This window comes from Daldinia decipiens (genome assembly GCF_022478715.1).
Source record: "Daldinia decipiens strain CBS 113046 unplaced genomic scaffold F4813scaffold_3, whole genome shotgun sequence".
NCBI classification, from domain to species: Eukaryota; Fungi; Ascomycota; class Sordariomycetes; order Xylariales; family Hypoxylaceae; genus Daldinia; species Daldinia decipiens.
The window spans coordinates 546,212-568,475 of record NW_026054546.1 but is presented as its reverse complement, the minus strand read 5'-3'; the positions used below and the strand labels follow the sequence as shown (position 1 = coordinate 568,475).

Sequence of the window (22,264 nt, the reverse complement as noted above, 5' to 3'; positions counted from 1 at the left end):
TTTACAACGCCGCCTTGCCCGAAGAGTCCCGTTTGCCAACATTCCTCTCAACGCTTAAGATCATCGCAACGTGGTGGCTCAATGCCACGATCTCGCCCTCCACGTCCCTTATCAACATATCGAGATCGAACCTCCCATCCTTGATTTGCTTCGATGTGATCCGTACAGCTAACCACTCAACACCTTCCTGCGGCAGAGCTGTCTTCACTTCTAAGTTCATTACCACAGTTGGGAACCATAAGGCCGCGCGTTGTTTGTTTTTCTCTTTCAGCTCCTCACGCCGGGCCTGCTTCTCTGCCGTCTCGCCCGGGTCCTGCTGCGACTCTAGAAGTTGACGCAGCTCGGGTGCCGCAAGGAATAGATGTAGGTTGAACGGGAACGAGTCCGCCACGTACGCCAAGGCGCTCTGCGTGATACACTCCCCGCTCGCCAGCCGAATCCACATATCCAGGACTCCGGGCGTTATAGCGCCTGCGCGAGGAAGGTAGAAGTGCCAATTCAACAACGAGCGTACAAACCTGGAGGGCCCGGGAACCTTGGACTCCTCCCAAGCGTCGTCGCTGCCGATGGTCTTAAGCGCCTTGAAGTCTGGTAGGGGAGGAAGCGCCGCGGCGGGCGTTCCTTCGTAGCCTGTGGGTAGCGAGATACCAGCGAAGCTCCGCAAATCCGTGTGGGTTGTATAAGCGAGCACGGTACGTCGCGAGACGGACGGGGTGATCCACGGTGCTTGTGAGAGTAGTCCGTCTTGCCAGAGAGTCAAATGGAGTGTGGATAATTGCTGGCCCAGTTTCACCTCCTCGATTGCCACGATAGCAGGCCCAACGGCCGTTCGGTTAGGATACTCAAAGTGTGCAGTGAGCGTGTCCGATTGGTTACGTGAGGAGAGGTGCGTACTTGCCGCGGCGAGCATACACGAGGCTGCATAACCCCCATTTGGAACTAGATCAAGTTGAAATCAGAAGACTATATAAATTAGATAGAGGGGTTAGTTGTTTTGTGGTTTCTTTACGCACCTGTACCCAGACAGAAGGCCTCGTTAAGATAGACTTTATACGTGTGGGAATCCAATTTCGTGACCTTTATGGCTTCAGAAAAAGGGATATAGGTCCCTTCTACCTTGTTTGAGGCCATGGCGAGACTCTCCGATAAACTCTTACTAAGGTCGGAATGACGTCCAACAAAGCTAGAAAGGGGATGATGGGGTAGAATTATCAAGTACAAGAACATAAGTTTTATATGCCATTTAAATACCCCCCACTTCTGCATGTGAACCTCGGTATCGTTATTTTGTGGCGTAAAGGTAGGGTCGCACAGTCGGCGGCATACCGGGAATTAAGTCTTGCAGGTAAGGGATGGGATGGAATGCATCTACATGATAGGTACCAGGTACCTAGGTACATTAGGTACACATAGACTTTGGTCACGGAAACCACATCCTAACATCCTGAACCATTGAAGTATCAGCCCTACGGCTAGTTTAATTCATTGGCAATCTCTTATATTAGTTGCCTTAAGTAGTCTACAGTCTACTAATAACGACATATTACCTCAAAATGCACTAGGTTAGGCAAAATGGAATCGCATTTGTAGTTTCGTTTTCACTTCGACAAGGACTAATACAAGAAGTCAGGCAGTTTTATGCAGCAGAAACAACGAGTTTAAGTGAAAATTCCTCCTTGGAGATGGTCTTACTGGTTCGATAACCAGATCTCTCTGCCCTATGACAACGTCTGCTTTATCTGGCCGCCCCTCTCGGTATCTTGTTCAGCACCGGCTTTCTTGTCTTTTCTCTCCTCCAGACCGAATTCGGTCTCAAGTGTCTTGCGCAGCTCTACCTCCTTCTCAAACAGAGTCAATAGCAACGCAACTCCAGCAAATACAATGGCAATTTGGAAGACACGCTGAATCGCCTGTCTGTAAACAGCGCGGAGTTCGGTTTGCAGTTCCGACGGAAACTGATGAACGAAGTCAGCTGATGCCTCCTGGTACGCGCTTCCGGCTCCGATGATCTGGGCCACCTGGGGGTTGGAAATAGCTCCCTGAGCCAACAACTCGTTTACATGGTCATTGAAAATGGCGGCTGGAATCGCTACTCCCCAAACATGGCCAAACAGGCGGATAAAATACCAGGTCGCTGTGCAGGCTGCCAGATCACGCTCGTGAATAAACGCCTGGAAGGCCGGCAGCATCGTTGTAAATACCATACCTCCACCAAAAGAGACGATGCACTGAAATATAGCCCATTGAGCAATAGTTGTCTCTTCCCGCTGCAGCGTAAATAGGCCGAGTCCGAGGGTTTGGATGGCGAACGCGACTATATGAATCGGCTTATAGCGGCCCCAGCGGGCGAGTGCAATGGCACCTAATATAGAACCAGGCACACCAAGAAGCGAAATGGGGAGCATGGCAACGCCAGATCGACGCGGTGAGTAAAGCAGAACGCCTTGGAAGAAGACGGGCAAGAAGAATATGCACCAGTAAAGTAGGCCCGAGTAGAGGAATGTGTTAATGGCTAGGATGACCGAGGTGGGTGTTCGAAAAAAGCGTGGCGGCATGAGGGGTTCGGCTGAAAGACCAAAGGCTTGGAACAACGTGAAGATAAATAGGCCTAGAAAGCCTACGAGGAGCGGAACGAGTGTGTGCCATGACTGCCAAAGATATCGCGTGCCTGCGTAGCTCAGGGCATATAGGACAGACACCGTACTGGCTACAAGTATACAATTACCAACTAGATCTATACGCTTTAGTTTCTGCCAAAACGACATTTCTTTATTGTAGCTGACACGTAAGAATACGAAGAGTACAGCAAATGCTGCACTGCCGATTGGTAGGTTCATGTAGAAAATCCAACGCCACGTCGTTGAAGAAACGATGGCGCCGCCAATAAAGGGGCCCAGCGCGGAGCCGATGCCGAAGATTGACATAAGAATAGCCGAGAAGTAGCCTCTCTGGCGAAGCGGCACCAGGTCGCTGATGATGATGCTCGACACCATGATGATACCACCTGAGCCGACGCCCTGGACAGCTCGCCCCGCGATTAACATACCGCCTGTCATGGCCCCTCCGCAGATGCCGCTGCCGAGCATAAATATGGCGACGACCGTGAGCATGACATATCTTCGACCGAAGACATTGCAGAATTGGCCGAATAAGGGCTGGGTTGCGGTGCTAATTTGGCGATAAAAATATTAACGGCGATAACTAGTCGTAGTTGGTTGCAGTGCATACCTAGAAAGAAAGAAGGCGTTGATGACCCAGATGAAGTTGTCACCGAGCTTTAGGTCCGTCAGGAGCACAGGCGCCGCGATCGAAACAACCGTGTTTTCTAGTGCTGCTAGTAGATTTGTGATGCCTAGCCCGGCGATGATGGCATACACTCGAAAACTAGGCTTAAAAACCGGCGGAGAAGACTCTTGGGCCTCGGTCTCGGTCAACTGTGGCGTCGAATTTTGCGATTCGGCACGGGGTGGTGATTTCTCTCCTGCCATCTCTGCTACAGCAGGAGCATTAGTCGCCTCAGTTCTGGTCGTATCAGTCTCAACAACGCCATCAGCCATCGTTTCTCTTTTTGAGATTTTTGTCTTCTAGAGATTATAAAAAGGGGGGGGGCTAGGGGGGTATAGGGACGAATAAGAATAATAAGGCAATTACGAAGGCCCGGGCCAAAAGTCTTGCATACCTAGGTATGTAACCTAGAGATCCCTAGGTTAGCACCGTATTCAAAAGTTATCATTTTCTATTAATACTGTATCGACTACCTGCTAAGCCAAAATTTAGATAGTGGCCCATACGCTAAATTTGAGTGGCTTACCACTATGTATGTCTATAGCGACATCAACCACTATAACTCAAGTAATACCGTGCGGTCGCTTTTTTACTCATACATGGCTTGCCAAGACCAGATGTGCAGGACTTTTGGCCCCGAGCCTTCGTACATGTACTTATATATTATTTTGCGTTCCAACACTACCTGCCTGGTACATAGCACTTCGCAAAGACGCATGTATACAGTACCAAAATCTTTTTTTCTCACTGCAAACAGGTACAAACAGCCCATTAAGCAAAGGGCTGTGCCTATTTTGCTCAAGGGCCCGAGTGTTACCTGAGCAGAATGCTGTCAAAAAACATGACCTATGGGGCATCTTTTTTGATGTCATTCAGCCCCCAATATTGATCTAATACAATTGCTGCCATTTATCTTAATTTTGGTTGTGCGACTCGAAGCCAAGTTACCAACGCCCGATGTGCACTGGAATTAAATTCGATTAGTTATACCCGAGGCGTTTTATTTATAGGACAAACTTGAAGGCGAAGATAAATTAAAAAAAACCTTGCATGCTCACCAATACCAATACCAGTCATAAGTGCGCTTCCTAGCTACAATGGCCGCAACACAGCTCCCATCTTTCCAACGAGCCGTCCAACAAGACGAGAATGGACAGCCGCGTGTCGTTTCCAAGGCATCCATCCCATCGCTCCCATCTGGCTTCGCGCTCGTCAAGACGTATGCCGTCGCTCTCAATCCTTCTGACCACAAAATCCTCCACAATTTCCCCATCCCGGGCGGTTATATCGGGTCTGACTTTTCCGGTACTGTGGTCCAGACCGCCGACGACGTTAACACCGATATCTTGAAGCCTGGAACTATGGTTAGTGGCGCCGCTTTCAATTTCGCACCAACACATCGGAAGGTCAACGGTGCTTTTGCCGAATACGTACGCGCGCCTGTCGACCTATTGCTACGCGTTAGCCCCCCTTCCTCCACACATAAGGATACTATGGGGCCTCTTGAGGCAGCGACGTTGGCCACGGCGATCTCGACTTGTATCCTAGCCTTTTGGTCTCCAGACGCCCTTGGTCTTCTAGGGACTCTAGACGCCCCGGTCCACCACGAGAAGCCTATCCCAGTGCTCGTCTACGGCGGCAGTACGGCCACGGGAACAATCGCCGTACAACTTCTGAGGATGTCAGGCTACGATCCCATCGCCACGTGCTCACCGCGGAACTTCGATTTAGTCCGCGACAGGGGCGCTTCCGCCGTGTTCGACTACTCTACACCAGATGTCGCTATCAAAATTAAGACGCACACAAATGGACGGCTCAAGTATGTCTTAGATTGCATTAGCGATGCAGACAGCGTCTCTATCTGCTACGCGGCAATCCAACGCGCGGGCGGACGCTGTGCGTTGCTAGAACGCGTCCCTGACGAGCTGCTAGCTACGCGAGAGGCTGTGCGCTCCGCATTTGTCCTAGCCGCCGATATCTACGGCGAGGACATCACATTGGGGCAGAGAGGGTATGATCGGCCAGCGAGTAGAGAAAAACACGAGTTAGCGGTGCAGCATTTGGGGGCGGTTCAGCGTTTGTTGGACCAAGGGAGACTAAAGGCGCATCCGATAGAGGTGTTGGACGGAGGATTGCAGGGGGCTGTAAAAGGGCTAGAAATATTGGCTAATGGACAGGTTTCAGGTAAAAAGCTGGTTGCAATCATCGGGTAATCCTTTGGGGTCACATATGTACCTAATATATAGGTAGGTAGGTACCTAGGTTAAGTACATGTATGTAGCACATTCTCCTTTAGATGGGTACATCATTAAGAGACGTTGAAATAAGCTCGCTTGAATTTTTACCTAAAGGTTTTTAACGACTAGAGGGTCCAATTATGTTGTTGTATATTACATAAGTAATCGTCAGATTAGTCATCCCTGTCAGGTGACCTAAGAACCCTATTTTTCTGTAATTAGGGGTGAATAACGCGTTCCCACGATCTCAACACAATCAGATCAAGAATTTCAGCAATATTGCTTCATATCAACGTACTAATAGTACGTATCAGTTGTGTAACATTATCTCAGCTGTGGGGGTTAGCGCTTACGTTGCCTTTTGTTTTAAAGATTGCCAACTGCATAAGTCGCCAACCAACTGCATATAAATCCAGGGTAGCCATTAGGCGAGGTATGGATACACGATAGGCAGGCTATGACTATTACACATGATACTTGAGCGGAATTCAAGTAGATCGTTATTTATTAGTTGAGGATCCGTGAAGTACCGTTCTGAGGAGCGGCAAGTACTTCCTGGCCGCCACATGTTTCGCATTCGATAGAATTTGAAAAGATACCTGGAGGCAACGGAAGAGGATTTCGTGTCGAAGACCTAAGATACCAAGACCGCAAGCTATGCCCGTGTAGTATGCACTGCCGGCACAAATCTGACGCGAACCTCGGGCTTTTCGTACATACCCCATCCTCTCAAGTCTTTGTCCATATTGATATTTTGTCCCGAGACCATTTCCAGATCGAATGTCCACAAAACCTTAGCTATAAACAACCTACTTTGCCACCAGGCGATCTCCCTCCCTGCGCACATCCGAGGGCCCTGGCTGAACGGCTGGAAGCCTTTACAATTATCATCGGCAAACTGCGGGTCGTAGAGTGGGTGCTGCTTCGGTAACCAGCGCTCGGGTCGGAAGTCCAATGGTTTATGGAAGTTATATCTGCTACGTGCCAGCGCAAAGGAGCTGGATTGACAAATAACCTAAACCATATTTGACAGTTACTAAATAATACGAGAACGGAAAATGGGAAGAATAAAATCTGGGTAGCTTACCCCCTTCGGAATAAAGGTCCCATCTACTAAAGCTCCTGGACTAACAACCGGCATTCCCGTAAGAACGCCTGGCATTACTCGGAGTGATTCTTTTAAAGAGGCTGTCAAGTAAGTTAATGATGCAGCTGTATCTGACGTAATGTCGTCGTAAGCCTTAAAAGCACCCCTAATTTCGTCTGTTAATGTTTGCAGAATATCAGGGTTCTTAAGGAGATAATAGATAGTAAAATAAAACCATAACGCCGGAGGCTCGTATCCCGCCACCAGTAGCTGGCCTGCAACTTGTTCCAAATGCCGTAGCTCTTTTCGGTCTTTTGGAGGTTCGCGGTCTTCTGGAATGATCTGTTCGAAAAAGTCGAGGTGCAAAGCAGAACCTTTACGTCGAATACGCCGTTCCAACTGCTCACGGCTGTGGTCCCTAATGTGGGAATGGGGCCTCATGGTGGTGAATAGGATGAGATATTTCAACGGGCTGAGAAAAGGAAATCTCCATGACATCTGGATAACGACTAAGGCCTTATTAAAACCTGAAAGGAGACTGAGATACGGCGGGGTTTTCACTATTAAGAAATCAGTATAGTTTTTCAAGATGCGGAAAGAAAGGGAACCTGTCTATAAGTAACTTACTGTCTTTTAGAGCGTTCATCTCCCGATTATAGGCCATATCGGCCGAAATATCCACGCATAACCAGTTAATCCATGTAGGCAGGCTGACCCCCTCAACCCTCCCACCTAGCGTCTTCATACGTTCAACGAAAAGGTCAATATATCTATGTAAAGTCGGTTCTTTGGCTTTGAGCGCCGACCCTTTGAAAGCTGGAGACAATCTTCTAGCTACCTGACGGTGTCGTACGGGATCCCACTCCCAGATAAGACCGCCATGTTCGTCATTTCCATGATTGTTAATCTGCGTTTTTGGAAAAAGCTCTTGGTTTTTGTTATGGGAGCCGTAGAGATCTGTATTGTCTATATCAACCGATAGCACCGAGTAGAGAACATGTTTACTGTTGCAACGCTTACCAGCCAAAGCCTTCGGAGTGACAAAAACCAGCTCGTTGGGTGCGATACGGACAACGTCGCCTAGGTATACTAGTCAGCATCCGGCAAAGAAGCAACATTGGCAGCAAGGCTTCGCACGTACCATACTTTTTGAGCGCACTCTCGACGGCCCAGGGCCATCGTCCTGCCAATCTATATATTTGATGAGCCACAGTATCCTATGTCGTCATCAAGGGATGGGAGGGGTATTACTTACGAATGGTATGCATACCAAACATCTGAGATGGCCGCGATTTTTGGGCCGGGATACTTGGACAATGGGTGGAAGTATACGCGGTAGATTGATCGAAGTATTAGACTAAATGCAACCTAAGACAGTAAGGAAGAAAATTCGATTCAAAACAGGTAGTAGACAGACATACACTTCCAAATACGAAGGTAAGCAGCTGCTGTGCTGTCCCCATATCGAACAACAAACGGATCGCGGGGTACGGCATAGCTAGGAGTAACGTATAGCGTATAGCGTATGGCGATGTGTTAAGAGTACGCTTATGGAATCCTGGATTTTACCTAGGTTGAAAGGAAGATAGTGAGGTGGCATGCTGTTCGGAAGCTTTATCAAATTTAGATACCCAGTTACATGTAATAATAAACAATATGCCTTGTTTTGGCAATAAACCTCGTAACGCTTTGGTGTCACAAACACAAACACAAACACAAACACAAACACAAACAATGAGTGTGGGCTATGTAGCTATACCCCTCACTATAGATGCTCACGTATGAGGCACCAACCCCCCAATACGCCCCCCAATACGCCCCCCAATCCTTCCAATACAACCCCCAATCCTTCCAACACGGCCCCCAATCCCTCCGTACAGTAGCCAACCCTCCAATTAGACAACATCGAATCGCCTTTCCACCAGTATGCTGTGTGATTCCGAATGTGCCCCTCGCAAATTGTGTTCGCGTAGGGCATAAGTATCTGTCTGGTGTGTCGCCTCAGGCCAAGAGAGGCCCCGGGCACTGTTGTCCTCCAGATACTCCCAGGCGGCCAGGCGGGGCTCTCTTGTCCTATGGAACCCTTTACCATTGCTTGACTCTTTTGCTGACTGTGTTGTCGTTCGTGCTCCCGAAGCCCGCCTAAACGTCATATAGCTGACCATATGCGAGGAGAACCGGCTCCAAAACGCGGCGGTCGGCAGGATGGGATGGAGCACGGGTAGGCAGCAGCAGAGCAAAGAGACGAACATCTGAACACAGGTCCAGATGGAGACCATACTGAAAGCGTCTGGTAAAGGGGAAAATTAGTATGTGTAAGTGTGAAAAGGGGCCCAAGGGCCATATATGGCTTACAGAGGTTGCTCGGGGAGTAAGTAATAGCGATTTTGATGAAGCCTATTATTCCAACACTAAGACAATCGCTGTAGTTAGCAAGTAGCCCCAAACAGTCACAAGAAAAAAAATTAGACTGACAGGGCGCCAAGGCCAAAAAGAACCCTGAGCCTCCATTTCATAGCAGATGAGAGCTGAAGAGGCCGGATCATGAACATGGCAAGAATAACCATAGCAAAATCGATGAGCGAGTTTGGCGTCTCGCCACCGATTATCACCGTTCCTTCGTCCGTGCAAGTCCCCGGTATCGAGAGGTCAAAATATCTGTTAAACGGTCTGCATTGTAGGGCCTGGAAGATGCAAAAGATGATGAATAGAACCGTTTGTGCCGCTCCCAACAAGTAGATCCAGATCCTATAGGGGCGGTTTACACTAAAGATCCGGTAATAGAGAGCGAGGACGCTAAGCTTCACGGAGAGCGTGTGCGCAAAGTAGAAGTAAAGGGCGGCAATATCCCACTACATTTGGTGTGATTATCCTATCGAGACAGGAAGAGAAGGGATAAAAGGAGGCATCACGAAAGGCGTAGTCTTGCCTATGAGAGTAACGAGAAACATACCTTGCGCATATGCTCATAGTCCAGTGGACTTTGAGCAACTTCCTCGGCAATTTGGCGCCCATTGAGAATGCTAATTGCTACACGCGACGCAGCGTGTTAACAACGGCAAGTTGGATGATAATAGCAGCAACACAACGTACCTATCAGAGCTCCAAGATTGGTTAGCATGAAGAACAAGGCAGCCAGCACGGCCATCCAGTCCTCAAGACCTGGTTTACGCATGCCACGATAGGCCGCAACAAAACGTAACACCGTTAGCCCGATGCCAATGGGTGTAAATATTGTTAGCACAATAAGCTGCGCGAATTCTGTAGAGTTCTTCCATAACTCAAACCCCATTTTTACTGTTTTCTTTTCTTTTGCAAGCATCGACGACCACAAATCCCTATATCATGATATAATTTTGGGGGGGTAGGGAGGGGGGACAGTCTTTTCTTCTTTTTCTTCCCTCTTCTCTCTAACATGCAGTAATCTAACCTCTTGGCAACGCATCAGTTGCGACTCTATCAGCCCCCACGAGATCACCACTGCCGGCGGCAGTTCCCGCAAACTTGAATCCTATGTATCTAGTTAACCGCCGTGTTACACCGTACGGTCCGAATAGCGCCACTCCACAGCGGCGGCACAGCAAGTAGGTATGCAAGAGTCCTAACATGCCCTATGCGTACACCTGGGTACCTAATATATACCCCATTTTGAACAACTAGCAGAAGACAGATTCTACTGCAACTCTGTATTAAGCACAGTATGTACACCTTGTCTCTTCCATGAAGTCAAAATGTGTTATTTATAGCATTCTGCAGTTGCTTGCTGACACCCAATCAACCTTCTCCAACTCGATAGAAGATTGTTGGGTAATATAGTTAAGGGCTGTCGGGGTACTTATCACGTATTATTCGCAAAGTATCTAACAGGTCTCGTTACATGGCTCTATTAGACCGGTGTAGTTGGTTTAATACGACGAGCCCTCGACCGGGGAAGCAAGTAAGGCTGAGGTCTAGTTCAATGGAAATAGATAACTGTACTTAGATGATGTCCCGAGGTGGAATTAAACAGTAAACTCTATCCTGTCTACGAGAGTCTGTCTATACATACCGAACATGTTCTTCATTTTAGATGAATGTCTTTAAGAAGGTCATGAACCCTGCTTCTTTTTAGCATCCACACTCGTCTTAGCGAGAACAATACTTTTACTATGGCTGTCGAGGAACAGCAGATTGCCATTATTGGCTCTGGATGTCGGTTTCCCGGTAATGCCACTTCATCGTCCAAACTTTGGGCCCTTCTGCGCGAACCAAGGCTTGTAGCAAGCCAGGTACCGGCCCTTAAAGGATATTACCAAGAAGATGGACAATATCATGGCCATACCAACGTCAAGGAGGCATACCTTCTGACGGCAGAGGGAGAAAATCGGCGCTTCGACGCTGCCTTCTTTGGAATCAACCCGGCCGAAGCAAACGTACTGGACCCGCAGATCCGCTTGCTCCTCGAGACCGTCTACGAAGCGCTCGAGGCCGGTGGCCAGACCATTGATAAGCTAAGAGGGTCCGACACGGCGGTATATGCCGGCCAGATGGTAAATGACTACGAGCTTATTATGTACCGGGATCATGATAACCTCGGCAAATACCATGCTACCGGTACGTCACGGACTATGCTCTCCAACCGGGTCTCCTACTTCTTCGACTGGCATGGTCCATCCATGACCATCGATACGGCGTGTAGCTCCAGCCTAGTTGCTCTGCACCACGCCGTCCAGCAGCTGCGCTCAGGCCACTCGCGCGTGGCTGTCGTGGCGGGCTCTAATCTCATTTTTGACGCCGGCACCTTCATCGCGGAGACTAACCTTCAAATGCTTTCACCCGAGGGCCGGTCGCGTATGTGGGACGCAGAAGCGAACGGTTACGCTCGAGGAGAAGGAGTGGCGGCCGTGGTGCTTAAGACGCGTCAAGCCGCCGAGGCTGATGGAGACCATATCGAGTGCATCATCCGCGAGACGGCGGTTAGTCAGGACGGTAAAACACCCGGACAAACCATGTAAGCGTAAGCCCAAGTGCTGTTGCTTATGATAGGGGCTAATCATCCTTCTTCGTCCTTTTGTAGGCCAAGCGCGTCTGCGCAGGCACAGCTCATCCGAGATTGCTACACACGTGCTGGGTTGGATTTAACAAATCCCACCCACCGGCCGCAGTATTTTGAAGCCCACGGAACAGGCACGCCAGCTGGTGATCCAATTGAGGCCGAAGCCATCAGTTCTGCCTTCTTTTCGAACAACGAGAGAGTGAATGGAGACAGAGTAGATGGCTCACCCGCTCCCCTTTTTGTAGGCAGCATTAAGACTGTCATTGGCCACACCGAAGGGGCGGCGGGCATTGCAGGCTTGTTAAAAGCGTCGCTTGCTATTCAGAACGCCATGATCCCGCCAAACCTTCTATTCAACCATCTTAACCCGCGCATCAAGCCTTTTTATGATAACTTGTGCGTCCCAACATCACTGACGCCGTGGCCAGCCGTAGCAGAGGGCAGTTCCCGCCGAGTAAGCGTAAATAGGTAAGATGATAGATGATATTGCATAATATTAATAAAGTCCTTCCTTTCTCCTAGGTTAACACTTTGCCGTATTAGTTTCGGTTTCGGCGGAACCAATGCTCATGCTATCCTCGAAAGCTATGCGACACCAGCCCAGCTCTTGCAACCAAGCAAGTCAATGACAACCATATTTATTCCCTTCGTCTTCTCTGCAGCCTCGGAAGACTCCCTCAAATCCTACTTGGCAGAAATCTGCCAGAACCTACGCGAAAATGAGATGGCCTATAATCCGAGGGATATTGCCTTCACGCTGGACGCACGACGGACTCGTCTTCCCGTAGCTATCGCCATCGGAGCATCTACTCATCGCGAGCTTTGTGAAAAACTCGAGGCAAAGCTGAAAGTCGCAGGAGTTGATTCCGAGCAACGCGTCGGTGTTCGTGTAAGGCGCCAAACCAATGATACTAAGAAGCATCGAGTTTTAGGAGTCTTTACAGGACAGGGCGCTCAGTGGGCTCAAATGGGCTTGGATTTGATTATGTCCTCCGCTGCTTCAAGACGAATCATACAAAACCTTGAAAGTCGGCTTGATCGACTCCCCGCCGCTGACCGTCCTACATGGTCACTGCTCCAAGAACTGCAAAAAGACGTTTCCTCCTCACGTATCGCTGAAGCTGCCCTCTCTCAGCCTCTCTGCACGGCGGTACAGATTCTTCAAGTAGATCTTTTACGTTCTGCAGGTCTCGAGTTTACCGCTGTTGTTGGCCACTCGTCCGGCGAGATTGCAGCAGCCTACGCGGCGGGTTTGATTTCGGCCGAAGATGCTATCTGTATTGCCTACTACCGCGGCCTGTACTCAGAGCTCGCACGGGGCTACGATAGACAAAAGGGCGCTATGATGGCTGTAGGAACATCTGCCGACGATGCTCGAGATCTCCTTGGTTTTCCTGAGTTCGAGGGTCGTGCCTATGTGGCCGCCATTAATTCAGCTACAAGTGTGACGCTTTCGGGAGATCAGGATGCTATCGAAGAGTTGAGAATCGTCTTCAAAGACGAAAAGAAGTTCGCTAGAATTCTTAAGGTGGATACTGCCTATCATTCTCACCATATGAAGGTATGTTCTGCTAAGTATCTCGATGCTATTGAAACACTGGATATACAGGTCGGCCCTGGTGGCCGATCTGCTTGGTTCTCGAGTGTTTATGGCTCGGAGATGGGCAAGCATGATCTGCTGAAGGGTCCGTATTGGGATAACAACATGGTAAAACCAGTCCTATTTATGGAAGCTGTCAATAACGCTTGTACCTTTATGGGATATCTTGATCTCGTTATCGAACTAGGTCCCCATCCGGCACTCAAAGGCCCTACTCTTCAGACCATACAGAAACAATTATCATTAGAAGTTCCTTATACTGGTTTGTTTCACCGCGGCGTCTCGGCCGTTACGTCTTTTGCCGACGGTCTTGGCCAGGCCTGGTCGCATATTGGGAAAGGAGCCATCGACTTACAGAACTATGACCGGTTTGTGTCAGGCAACTCGATCCCCAGAATAGCAAAGGGGCTTCCAACGTACGTGTGGGATCACGAAAACGAGTACTGGCATGAAACAAGATACGCTAGAGCTGTGCGTATGCGCCCAGGTCCAGTTCACGGACTCCTGGGCCACTTGACCCCGGATAGCACCGTGCAAGATATGCGATGGCGCCATACCCTACGTCTTTCTGAAGTCCAGTGGCTTCTAGGTCATCGGCTACAAAATGTTGTTATCTTTCCCGCGACGGGTTATGTCGTTAGTGTACTGGAAGCTGCCCTGAAACTTTGCGAAGACAATCCCGCCAAACTAGTTGAGATTCATGATATGAATATCGCCTCAGGTCTTGTGTTTGATCCGGATGATGTGAGTATAGAGATCATCGTTTCCCTGGCGAATATCACGAGACGTAACAAAGAAACAATCGAAGCGGATTTCAAATACCATGCGACATCTGGGAAGGGTACTGACCCGCTCGAGTTAAAAGCCAGTGGCCGTGTACGAATTCACTTGGGCGAACCCTGTCATACACTTCTTCCTCCTCGGCTCCCACAGCGGCCAAATCTTTTGCCCGTTGATGAGGGGAAATTCTATGAGTCGCTATCTGAGCTTGAGTACCAGTATAGTGGTCAGTTTAAGGCGCTAGAAAGAATGAAAAGATCGCTCGGTGCCGCATCAGGGTTTGTTGCAGTTTTCGAGCCATCAAGTTTCCTGATTCATCCTGCAGCATTGGATGCCGCTTTCGTATGTTGAAGACACCCAATATGTTCATGGTTTCCTGCTAATTGGCGTCATAGCAATCTATTTTTCTGACATATGCGTCCCCTGATGATGGAGCACAAAATTCAATGCACCTCCCTACGAGTATCACACGCATCGCTATCAACCCAGATCTATGCGCGCAAGCCAGAGACAAGCAGACATCATGGGCCATTGACACGGTTATTCCCGTAGCGTTTCCTCATGTCAATCTGGTAAGCGATATCGATGTCTATCCGGATGACTTTAATCATGCGATGGTTCAAGTCCAAGGATTAGAATGCAGGCCATTCTCCCGGCAGACAGCGAGCAATGACAAAGAAATCTTTTCTAATGTCGTATGGGGTGTTGCAGACCCAGATGCACGTGTTATAGATAGCAATGGCTCTCCGATGTCAAACCAACTCATGCTACCAGCGGTTCTTGAAAGGGTTGCGAGTTATTATTTACGCGTTCTAGATCGAGAGATACCACTCCATCACTTATCCAGGGCTGAGGGGCCTTACAAAGGCCTGTTTAAATTTGCATCATATATCGGTTCCCTGCCGTACGCTGGGGAATCGCTATTTTGGCAGCCAGAATGGGAGCAGGACACTCCGGAAATCCTTACTGCGGCATGTGAGCCATTTGCGGATAAGATTGATATGAAAATTCTCTTGAGTTTTGGAAAGAGCCTAGTTGATATTGTCAAGGGTGACATATCATCTATGGATGTCGCCATGCGAGCCAACCTCATAGAGGAGTGGTACACCAACGGTTTCGGGATAGAGACTTTCACGATATACCTGACCCAGATACTCAAGCAGATTGTACATCGATATCCGAGAATGCATATCCTTGAGGTTGGTGGAGAAATAGGCACTGCAACGAAGACGATATTACGAGAAATCGGCTTAAAATTTGCCTCTTACACCATCACTACAGTTACTCCCGACTCCTTTGATCCAGTAAAAGCCAGGCTTGGCATGTTCAAGGACAAGGTGATATTTAAGCCATCTGATGCTTCGAAGGACTTGAGAGATCAAGGATTCGCTGAGGCGTCGTATGATATAGTCATAGCGTCTCTCGCCCTACATACGACGCCCAACATCGATCGGACCTTGGGTAATTTGCGACGCCTCCTTAGACCTGGTGGTCACTTCCTTGCGCTCGAACTGCTACCATCACTTGGTTCTTTCTTTGGCGCGGTCTTTGGGACGTTCTCATACTGGTGGGTTGGTGCTAAAGAAAGAGAGACCTTGTCACCAGCTGTCACCCCCATGAAGTGGGACAGCTTGCTGCGTAATAACGGCTTCTCGGGGATCGACTCGAGCACTCCAGAAGAAGACAGCTCGATTCCCTTTCATGTCTTCATCTCACAAGCTGTGGACGATAAGATCGCGTTTCTTCGGGACCCCCTTTCGCTCGCCTTTCCACTGCCAGTTCCAGAAACAAAGATGATCCAAGACCTGGTACTACTGAGTGGAAAGAGCTTTAAAACAACTCAGCTTACCAGCAAGCTCTCAGATGTTCTCCGACCATATTGCAGCAGTATTAGAAACGTTCACTCGTTACTAGATTTTGACAGTATTGACATTTCGTCTAATACGGTCGTCCTGAGTTTGACAGATTTAGACACATCAATCTTCAAACGGCTTAATAGTGTAGGGTGGGGGGCCTTGAAAAAAATAATTCTCCTGCCAAGAACCCTCATCTGGATCACTCAGGGCCGGCTTGCCGATAACCCATATGCGAATATGATGCTGGGCCTTATTCGTGGTGCAGCGCGCGATGACCCGACTCTCGATTACCTCCTCCTAGATATCGAAGATGCTCATAGAATCGACCATTGTGTTATCGCAGAGACTATGTTGCGATACATAGCTGCTTCTAAGTGGTGGCAACGAGACAATATGAAGCTTACCGTCGAGAATGAGCTCGTGCTCGATAAAGCAGGCCGACTCTTAATACCTCGTCTCGTGATGAACGAAGAGATGAACGACCGCTACAACTCAAACCACCGAGACATCCGTCGTCAATTCAAGCTTGATTATCACAGGATTGGCATATCTGTGTCTGATTCAGGGTGGGATGTCGAGTTGAAACCTCCGGTTTGCCTTCAAGGCCACGAGAACATACAGTTGCAGACCACCCACTCCCTCCTCTCGCCCATCCGGGTCGCTGAATTCGGCTGTATGTTCATGGTTCTCGGGAAAAACACTATCTCTAACCACACAACGATTGCTTTATCGTCTGAGAATAACTCTCTTGTCTGTCCTCAGAGAACGTTTTCGACCGCCGTGAGTGTATCACCCGGTTCTGAAGCCCGACTTTTGTGGCTGACAGCCCATCACTTGCTTGCGTCTGTTGTCCTGAGGGGCTTGTCGAAGGGCGATAGAGCACTAGTCCTCAATCCTAGCCATGAGGTCGCCTCGATCATAGCTGAACAAGCGACACCTCTTGGCGTACAAATTACATACATAACCACAAACGCTGATGCCTTGAAGATAGAAGGTTCCAGTTGGTTGACAATCCACCCCGCTACCCCGAAGCGGGATATAGCACGTCTTGTACGTCCTGGCTTTTCTGTCTTTGTCGATATGACGTATCCTACGAATGTTGAGTCAATCGTTGACCGTATCGCGTCTACATTGACGGCCTATTGTAGGAAAGACAGCCTTAAGTCCTTGTTTGGCAAAGCGGCTTGGGATACGACAGAGTTACACGCGGAAGAGGTCTGTAACCGCTTTACGAAAGCCGTTGCATGGGCTTCTTCCGTAGCAACAGGGTCTTCTAGGTTGGTATGGGGGCATATCCCCATCGTTCCTATACATGCCATCACCGAAGATAGAGACAGACTGGCACCGCTTGTTGTGGTCGAATGGAGTGCAAGTACTGAAGTCTCCGTTAAAGTTCAGCCTGTTGATTCTCAAATATTACTTCCCGACAATAAAACCTACTGGCTTGTTGGACTCACCGGAGGACTCGGTCTATCGCTATGTGGATGGATGGTACAGCGTGGAGCCCGATATTTTGTCATTAGCAGCCGGAAACCCAATGTTGAGATGGCTTGGCTGGACGAAATGCGCGCAATGGGAGTCACTGTCAAAATCGCTGCGTGGTAAGTGATCTCTTTCGATAAAGCATCAAAGTCTCTTAAGCTCACCATCATTAACTTTCTTCTAGTGACATAACTCAGAGACATGAGGTAGTAGCACTTTATGCCGAAATTTGCTCGACTATGCCGCCAATTGCGGGCGTTGCACAGGGTGCTATGGTCCTCCAGGACACAGCCATCAAGGACATGACGCTGGAGCAACTATCGGCTGCCACGATGCCCAAAGTCGAGGGAAGCATCTACTTGAACGAGATCTTCCAGCAAAACACGCTGGACTTTTTTATCTTCTTCTCGTCGTCGTCATCTGTAATCGGAAACTATGGGCAGGCGAACTATGCGGCAGCTAATACTTTCATGACCAGCCTTGCGGAACACCGTAGAAGGCGCGGCTTAGCTGCTTCTATAATAAATATTGGCCCTATCTTTGGGGTAGGATATATTGCCCGGGTCGCAAAAGGCTCAATCATGGGCAACGTGACGTTCCAAACAGGAGGATTTGCCCGTACTTCTGAACGAGACTTCCATCAACTCTTTGCAGAGGCTATAATCGCAGGACGTCCTGGCTCTACTGCCCATATCGAACTTGTTTCGGGAGTGCGAATGATCAGCCAGCAAGAAGAACATCAGCCTGTGTGGGAATCATGGCCACGGATGAGTCACTTGGTCCAAGGATGTAAAGAAGTAGAGGATCCGGCCACAACTAATAATCGAGCCAATTTCCCGATCAAGGCGTTGCTTGAAAAGGCACAGAGCCGCGAACAAGTTTATAATATTATATGGGACGCTTTCACTCGTAAGCTTTGTTCGTATTTCCAGCTCGACGTCACCAGGATGAATAGTACTGAGCTGAGTGCTACGCGCTTCGACCACATGGGTATCGATTCTCTCACAGCAATAGAAATTCGCGGTTGGTTTATGACGACTCTTGAAGTCAACATCCCAGTTCTCAAAATTATGAATGGCGGTACTGTCGGTGAACTAGTCGCCGCTGCAACCGAGACTATTCCTTCACGATTGCTTCTGAGCTTGGATAAGTCCTCTGTAAAAGATGACGCCTCTGCAGCCTCCTCCAACAGCCCCAACAGCCAGAAGACAACCCATGGTTTAGACATAGATGTCGATAAGCCAGCTGCTTTCTCTCAGGAAAAGTTTGGCTCAAATCTTGACTTGGTTCAAGATTCTCCAAGAACTATGAGCTCTGGTTCGATCATCCAAAAGTCGATCCCCGTGTCTTTTACACAAGCGAGGTTTTATCCTTCGGGGCTTTTCCTAGAAGATAGGGTCGGTCTCAACCACACCGCTTGGGCTCGCATTATAGGAAAAATAGATATAGAGAGACTGACAAAGGCTGTGAGCGCTCTAGGCCAGCAGCACGAGATCTTGAGGACGGCTTTCTTCGACCAAGATGGAAAGCAATTGCAACACATCTTGGAGGTCACCCTCCTACACCTAGAACGCCAGGAGATTGAGAGCGAAGAGGAGGTAGAAAGGATAGCCATGTCTATCCAAAAGGGTTACATATATGATGTGGCACGGGGAGAAACATTGCGGCTGATCTTACTCACTCGCTCGGAAACAGACAACTATCTTGTGGCAGGTCTACACCCTCTTATTATGGATGCAACATCGATCCAAATCCTATTGAAGTGGCTTGCATTTCACTATACATACCCCCATATGAGTCGTCAGGTAAAGCAATTCGCGGAGGCTTCGGAGCAGCAACATGCGGCTTACGCAGCAGGAAAGCTCGAGGCCGAGTTGCAGTACTGGAGAAAAGAGTTCGCCACGACTCCGCCTCCACTACCTCTCCTGACATTGGCAAAAGTGGATGAACGTCCCGTTCTGAAAGCTTATGAGAATATCCGAGCTGGTTGTAGAATTGGCGTAGACACGAAGGCACAAATCTTCCAAATATGTCGTCGTATCCAGGCCACTCCCTTTCAATTCTACCTGGCTGCCCTGCGAGCTCTGCTGTTACGGTATACGATCGGTGGTGAGGATATCACCATAGCTGTAGCTGAGTCCGGAAGGACCCACAATGTCGAAGACATGGATGTCATCGGTCCGTTATATAACCTCGTTCTCGTGCGTCTTTTGAGTTACAGATCTACCAAATTCGAAGAATTGCTGGAAGCTACGCGTAGAAAGACTCTCGCGGGCATGGCGCACTCAAAGCTCCCCTATCCGATGCTCGTGAAGGAGTAAGTCCTCCTGGTCCCCTTAGTGGTTCCTCCGCATACTCCCACTAATTCGTTCTTAGGCTTGGCCTTCAGCGCAAGGCCAAAGATTATCCCTTTTTCCAGGTCTTCGCCGATTACCGCATGGGCCAGCGCGAGACAATACCCTGGGGTGAGAACAATGAGCTCCGTATGATGGGGTTCGATCTAAATGTGCCCTACGACGTTTACCTTGACACCATTGATGAGCCAGATGGTGAGTGCGCTCACTACTTTTTCTTGCGCAAGGACCTCTTTGGTGAACCCGAGGCAGAGAAGATAGCTAGGAGCTATGAGCACTTGATAAGGGTTTTTGCAGCTCAGCCAGGAATGACCGTGGGTGAGGTGGATTTGCCTAGGTAACTCTTGAGAACGCCAAGCCTGGACGAAAACTAGAAATGAGAAGCGATTCTTAAATGCATAGCGAATCTCTTGGTAAATGATGATGCAGAAGTATAACGGCTCTCCTTTACGGGCGCATCCGAATAAATGTTATTAAGAAGGTGAATACTGATGGATGCGAAATTAACGTAATTAGACGCTGATAAATATGGTAAATATGGCCGGGAGGAAAGTTTTATTTCTTAACCAGGCAAATACTTTTAGTAAGGACCTCGTTTGTGCATAATTTGTTCGGTTCTATGATATATTCACCATTAGGAGCATAAATCGTGCTAGGCTCCGTCCTTCCGTCAGGTAATGCGCGTACGGAATATAGTGATAAGGAGCAAGAGCAACCTTCAATCCTTAGGTACAGACCCATATATGGCCCGTGCCTCTAAATTTACTCAATTTACTCAATTTACTCAATTTACTCCCCCTTAGCGAAACTATCCCTCAAAACGGGCCCCAATTTCCCAGCCTGCGAGTAGCGCCCCATATTCAGATCCTCCCAACCAATAATAACCCAGCTAGGACTCCAGGGATTCTAGGCCAGTGCTACGCCGTACTTTTGTACCATCTTTAACTCGCCAGCCAAACTCTTCCTTACTTCCCCAGCTTCCATAGTCTCTCCTTCATGTTCCTGTTCGACGACCCGACCAACCCGTTCTGACGTTGCGCCTCTTCGTCGCCCCGAAGCTTCTTTGCAAACTTGTCCTTTGTCTTGAGGTCGCCTTAATTTGTAAGTACTTGTTTGCCTTCTCCAATAAACAACTTGTCTCGATTAAATAGCCCGAATCCGACACGGACGAATTGGAAATTGGCTAGCTTCCTCCTTGCATCCCTCCCTTCCGATAGGGGTATAGAGCTGCAAAGAGCGCGAATATAATATCAGTTCCACTGGTTCGCGAACCAACGTTCAATAAGCAATGAGACATGATCATTAGTAGCTATATTTTTACTGACCTAGATCATGTCGTCGATAGAGATTCACGATTCTCAGACGTCGGGAGGCGCTGCAAGTGGTTCAAGCACACAGCCACCATCTTTAGAACCCCGACCAAGGACCGATTCCATCCCTCCGTCTACCACCCCCATCAACATGCCTCAATATACCTCCCGAGATGTCGGCGACCCGTCGCAAATCAAGAAGAACAAACAGTCAATGGCCGACCTGAAATTGCGACGATTGACCGAGCTTAACAGCAGGCTACGGGAGGACTTGGAGCGAGAACGAATTCCCGTGTCGCAAGCATCTAGGAGGTGAGAAGTCAATGCTGACGCTTTACCAATTGCCTGTCTATTAACACGATGCGAAGCATCATCGCGTATTGCAATAGTACGAGAGATTACATGGTCCCGTCGGTATGGGGATCCGTCCCTAAGGGAGAAGATCCATACGCGCCTCCTCAAAGCGGTGGATGCTGTGTGGTGATGTAGAGCGGGATACCATGAGCAACTCCAGTTAGGAAGACGCACGGGATGCAACGTGCTCTGTGGGATTTACGTCGCGATGAGGCTCGCAGGTTAGGGCGCCAGATTTTTTTCGACGATAGCGAGCCTCTTTTTGTCTGCCGTGTCCTACGTGAAACTTAATTTTCTTACGCATCACCGGGAAGAAGGAGTAAGCAGGAGTAGGAGGAGGAGGAGCAAAACAGCAAATAAAAGAGGGAGAAAGGAGATGATAATCTGAGAAAGATAAAAAGGCTATTACACAATACCCAAGAGTCGATGACTATCGACCATGTTACGATAATTCGCCAGCCGGCATACTGCGATACTTAGGTTTTAGGTACTCTCATGTGCCGGTAGGTTGATGGACGGGCAGTTCCATCATTGGGGGACGGAGAAGAGAGTACGGGAGAAATTCCAACATGTAATATTTGTTCGTTCATGACTATATTGTTCCTATTTCTTTTGTTCAAGTCTGTGTTGCTACTTGATGAATGACAGCATTTCCTTGTTTATGACTATACTCTACAGGTTTACGGCGGTTACATTTAGATTCAGCGGGAACGTTGACTCCCCCGACACTTTGTATATGTTTTCATATTATATTGAAGTATAATTGCAATCGTAATGCATCGACAAAGAGATCCTTCTCCACGATCCTAGCTATGTATAGATCGCAAGCAACAAGGCTGCCGCGAAAGATCCACCATATGCCCTGTAGACCTGCAGACCTGTAG

General features: G+C 48.7%; 7 protein-coding genes across 7 annotated transcripts; 3 read left to right on the top strand and 4 right to left on the bottom strand.

Annotated features, from left to right (window-relative positions):
- Position 1: 1 nt before the first annotated feature.
- Positions 2–1,131, bottom strand: F4813DRAFT_385378 (thioesterase family protein; the record flags this gene model as incomplete). The annotated part of the gene is made up of 2 exons (XM_049246245.1): positions 2–939; positions 1,014–1,131. The coding sequence occupies 2 exons, from the start codon at positions 1,129–1,131 to the stop codon at positions 2–4; spliced, it is 1,056 nt and encodes a 351-aa protein (XP_049103665.1).
- Positions 1,132–1,463: 332 nt separating this feature from the next.
- F4813DRAFT_345468 (major facilitator superfamily domain-containing protein) lies at positions 1,464–3,834 on the bottom strand. Its single transcript, XM_049241761.1, has 3 exons — positions 3,812–3,834; positions 3,229–3,761; positions 1,464–3,168 (listed from the first exon to the last, which is right to left on the bottom strand). Exons 2-3 carry the CDS (start codon positions 3,555–3,557, stop codon positions 1,719–1,721), a joined length of 1,779 nt encoding a protein of 592 aa, XP_049103664.1. The 5' UTR covers positions 3,558–3,761; positions 3,812–3,834; the 3' UTR covers positions 1,464–1,718.
- Positions 3,835–4,281: 447 nt separating this feature from the next.
- On the top strand, positions 4,282–5,867 carry F4813DRAFT_169864 (zinc-binding dehydrogenase). The gene has a single exon (XM_049239167.1). The coding sequence runs from the start codon at positions 4,383–4,385 to the stop codon at positions 5,496–5,498; it is 1,116 nt and encodes a 371-aa protein (XP_049103663.1). The 5' UTR covers positions 4,282–4,382; the 3' UTR covers positions 5,499–5,867.
- A 1-nt stretch (position 5,868) lies between these two features.
- On the bottom strand, positions 5,869–8,072 carry F4813DRAFT_398275 (cytochrome P450; the record flags this gene model as incomplete). Its single annotated transcript, XM_049248027.1, has 7 exons — positions 5,869–6,537; positions 6,610–7,169; positions 7,237–7,566; positions 7,630–7,689; positions 7,751–7,800; positions 7,865–7,977; positions 8,031–8,072. The coding sequence occupies 7 exons, from the start codon at positions 8,070–8,072 to the stop codon at positions 6,178–6,180; spliced, it is 1,515 nt and encodes a 504-aa protein (XP_049103662.1). The 3' UTR covers positions 5,869–6,177.
- Positions 8,073–8,428: 356 nt separating this feature from the next.
- Positions 8,429–9,980, bottom strand: F4813DRAFT_345443 (uncharacterized protein). Its single transcript, XM_049241760.1, has 5 exons — positions 9,703–9,980; positions 9,563–9,639; positions 9,085–9,461; positions 8,965–9,020; positions 8,429–8,899 (listed from the first exon to the last, which is right to left on the bottom strand). The coding sequence occupies exons 1-5, from the start codon at positions 9,929–9,931 to the stop codon at positions 8,505–8,507; spliced, it is 1,134 nt and encodes a 377-aa protein (XP_049103661.1). The 5' UTR covers positions 9,932–9,980; the 3' UTR covers positions 8,429–8,504.
- A 536-nt stretch (positions 9,981–10,516) lies between these two features.
- F4813DRAFT_169421 (uncharacterized protein) lies at positions 10,517–20,164 on the top strand. The gene is made up of 6 exons (XM_049239166.1): positions 10,517–11,599; positions 11,666–12,112; positions 12,188–14,366; positions 14,420–17,481; positions 17,547–19,679; positions 19,739–20,164. The coding sequence occupies exons 1-6, from the start codon at positions 10,758–10,760 to the stop codon at positions 20,055–20,057; spliced, it is 8,982 nt and encodes a 2,993-aa protein (XP_049103660.1). The 5' UTR covers positions 10,517–10,757; the 3' UTR covers positions 20,058–20,164.
- Positions 20,165–21,048: 884 nt separating this feature from the next.
- On the top strand, positions 21,049–21,515 carry F4813DRAFT_385372 (GGL domain-containing protein; the record flags this gene model as incomplete). Its single annotated transcript, XM_049246244.1, has 2 exons — positions 21,049–21,338; positions 21,395–21,515. 2 exons carry the CDS (start codon positions 21,049–21,051, stop codon positions 21,513–21,515), a joined length of 411 nt encoding a protein of 136 aa, XP_049103659.1.
- Between the last annotated feature and the right edge of the window lie 749 nt (positions 21,516–22,264).

Excerpts from the sequence above, each read along its gene's own strand:
- F4813DRAFT_345468 (XM_049241761.1), bottom strand. The coding sequence starts at position 3,557 with ATGGCTGATGGCGTTGTTGAGACTGATACGACCAGAACTGAGGCGACT. Across the intron at positions 3,169-3,228 it reads AACGCCTTCTTTCTTTCTAG|CACCGCAACCCAGCCCTTAT; the intron begins GTATGCACTGCA and ends TCGCCAAATTAG.
- F4813DRAFT_169864 (XM_049239167.1), top strand. The coding sequence starts at position 4,383 with ATGGCCGCAACACAGCTCCCATCTTTCCAACGAGCCGTCCAACAAGAC.
- F4813DRAFT_345443 (XM_049241760.1), bottom strand. The coding sequence starts at position 9,931 with ATGCTTGCAAAAGAAAAGAAAACAGTAAAAATGGGGTTTGAGTTATGG. Across the intron at positions 9,640-9,702 it reads CAATCTTGGAGCTCTGATAG|CAATTAGCATTCTCAATGGG; the intron begins GTACGTTGTGTT and ends CGTCGCGTGTAG. Across the intron at positions 9,462-9,562 it reads ACTATGAGCATATGCGCAAG|TGGGATATTGCCGCCCTTTA; the intron begins GTATGTTTCTCG and ends CACCAAATGTAG.
- F4813DRAFT_169421 (XM_049239166.1), top strand. The coding sequence starts at position 10,758 with ATGGCTGTCGAGGAACAGCAGATTGCCATTATTGGCTCTGGATGTCGG. Across the intron at positions 11,600-11,665 it reads AAAACACCCGGACAAACCAT|GCCAAGCGCGTCTGCGCAGG; the intron begins GTAAGCGTAAGC and ends GTCCTTTTGTAG. Across the intron at positions 19,680-19,738 it reads TATCCGATGCTCGTGAAGGA|GCTTGGCCTTCAGCGCAAGG; the intron begins GTAAGTCCTCCT and ends ATTCGTTCTTAG.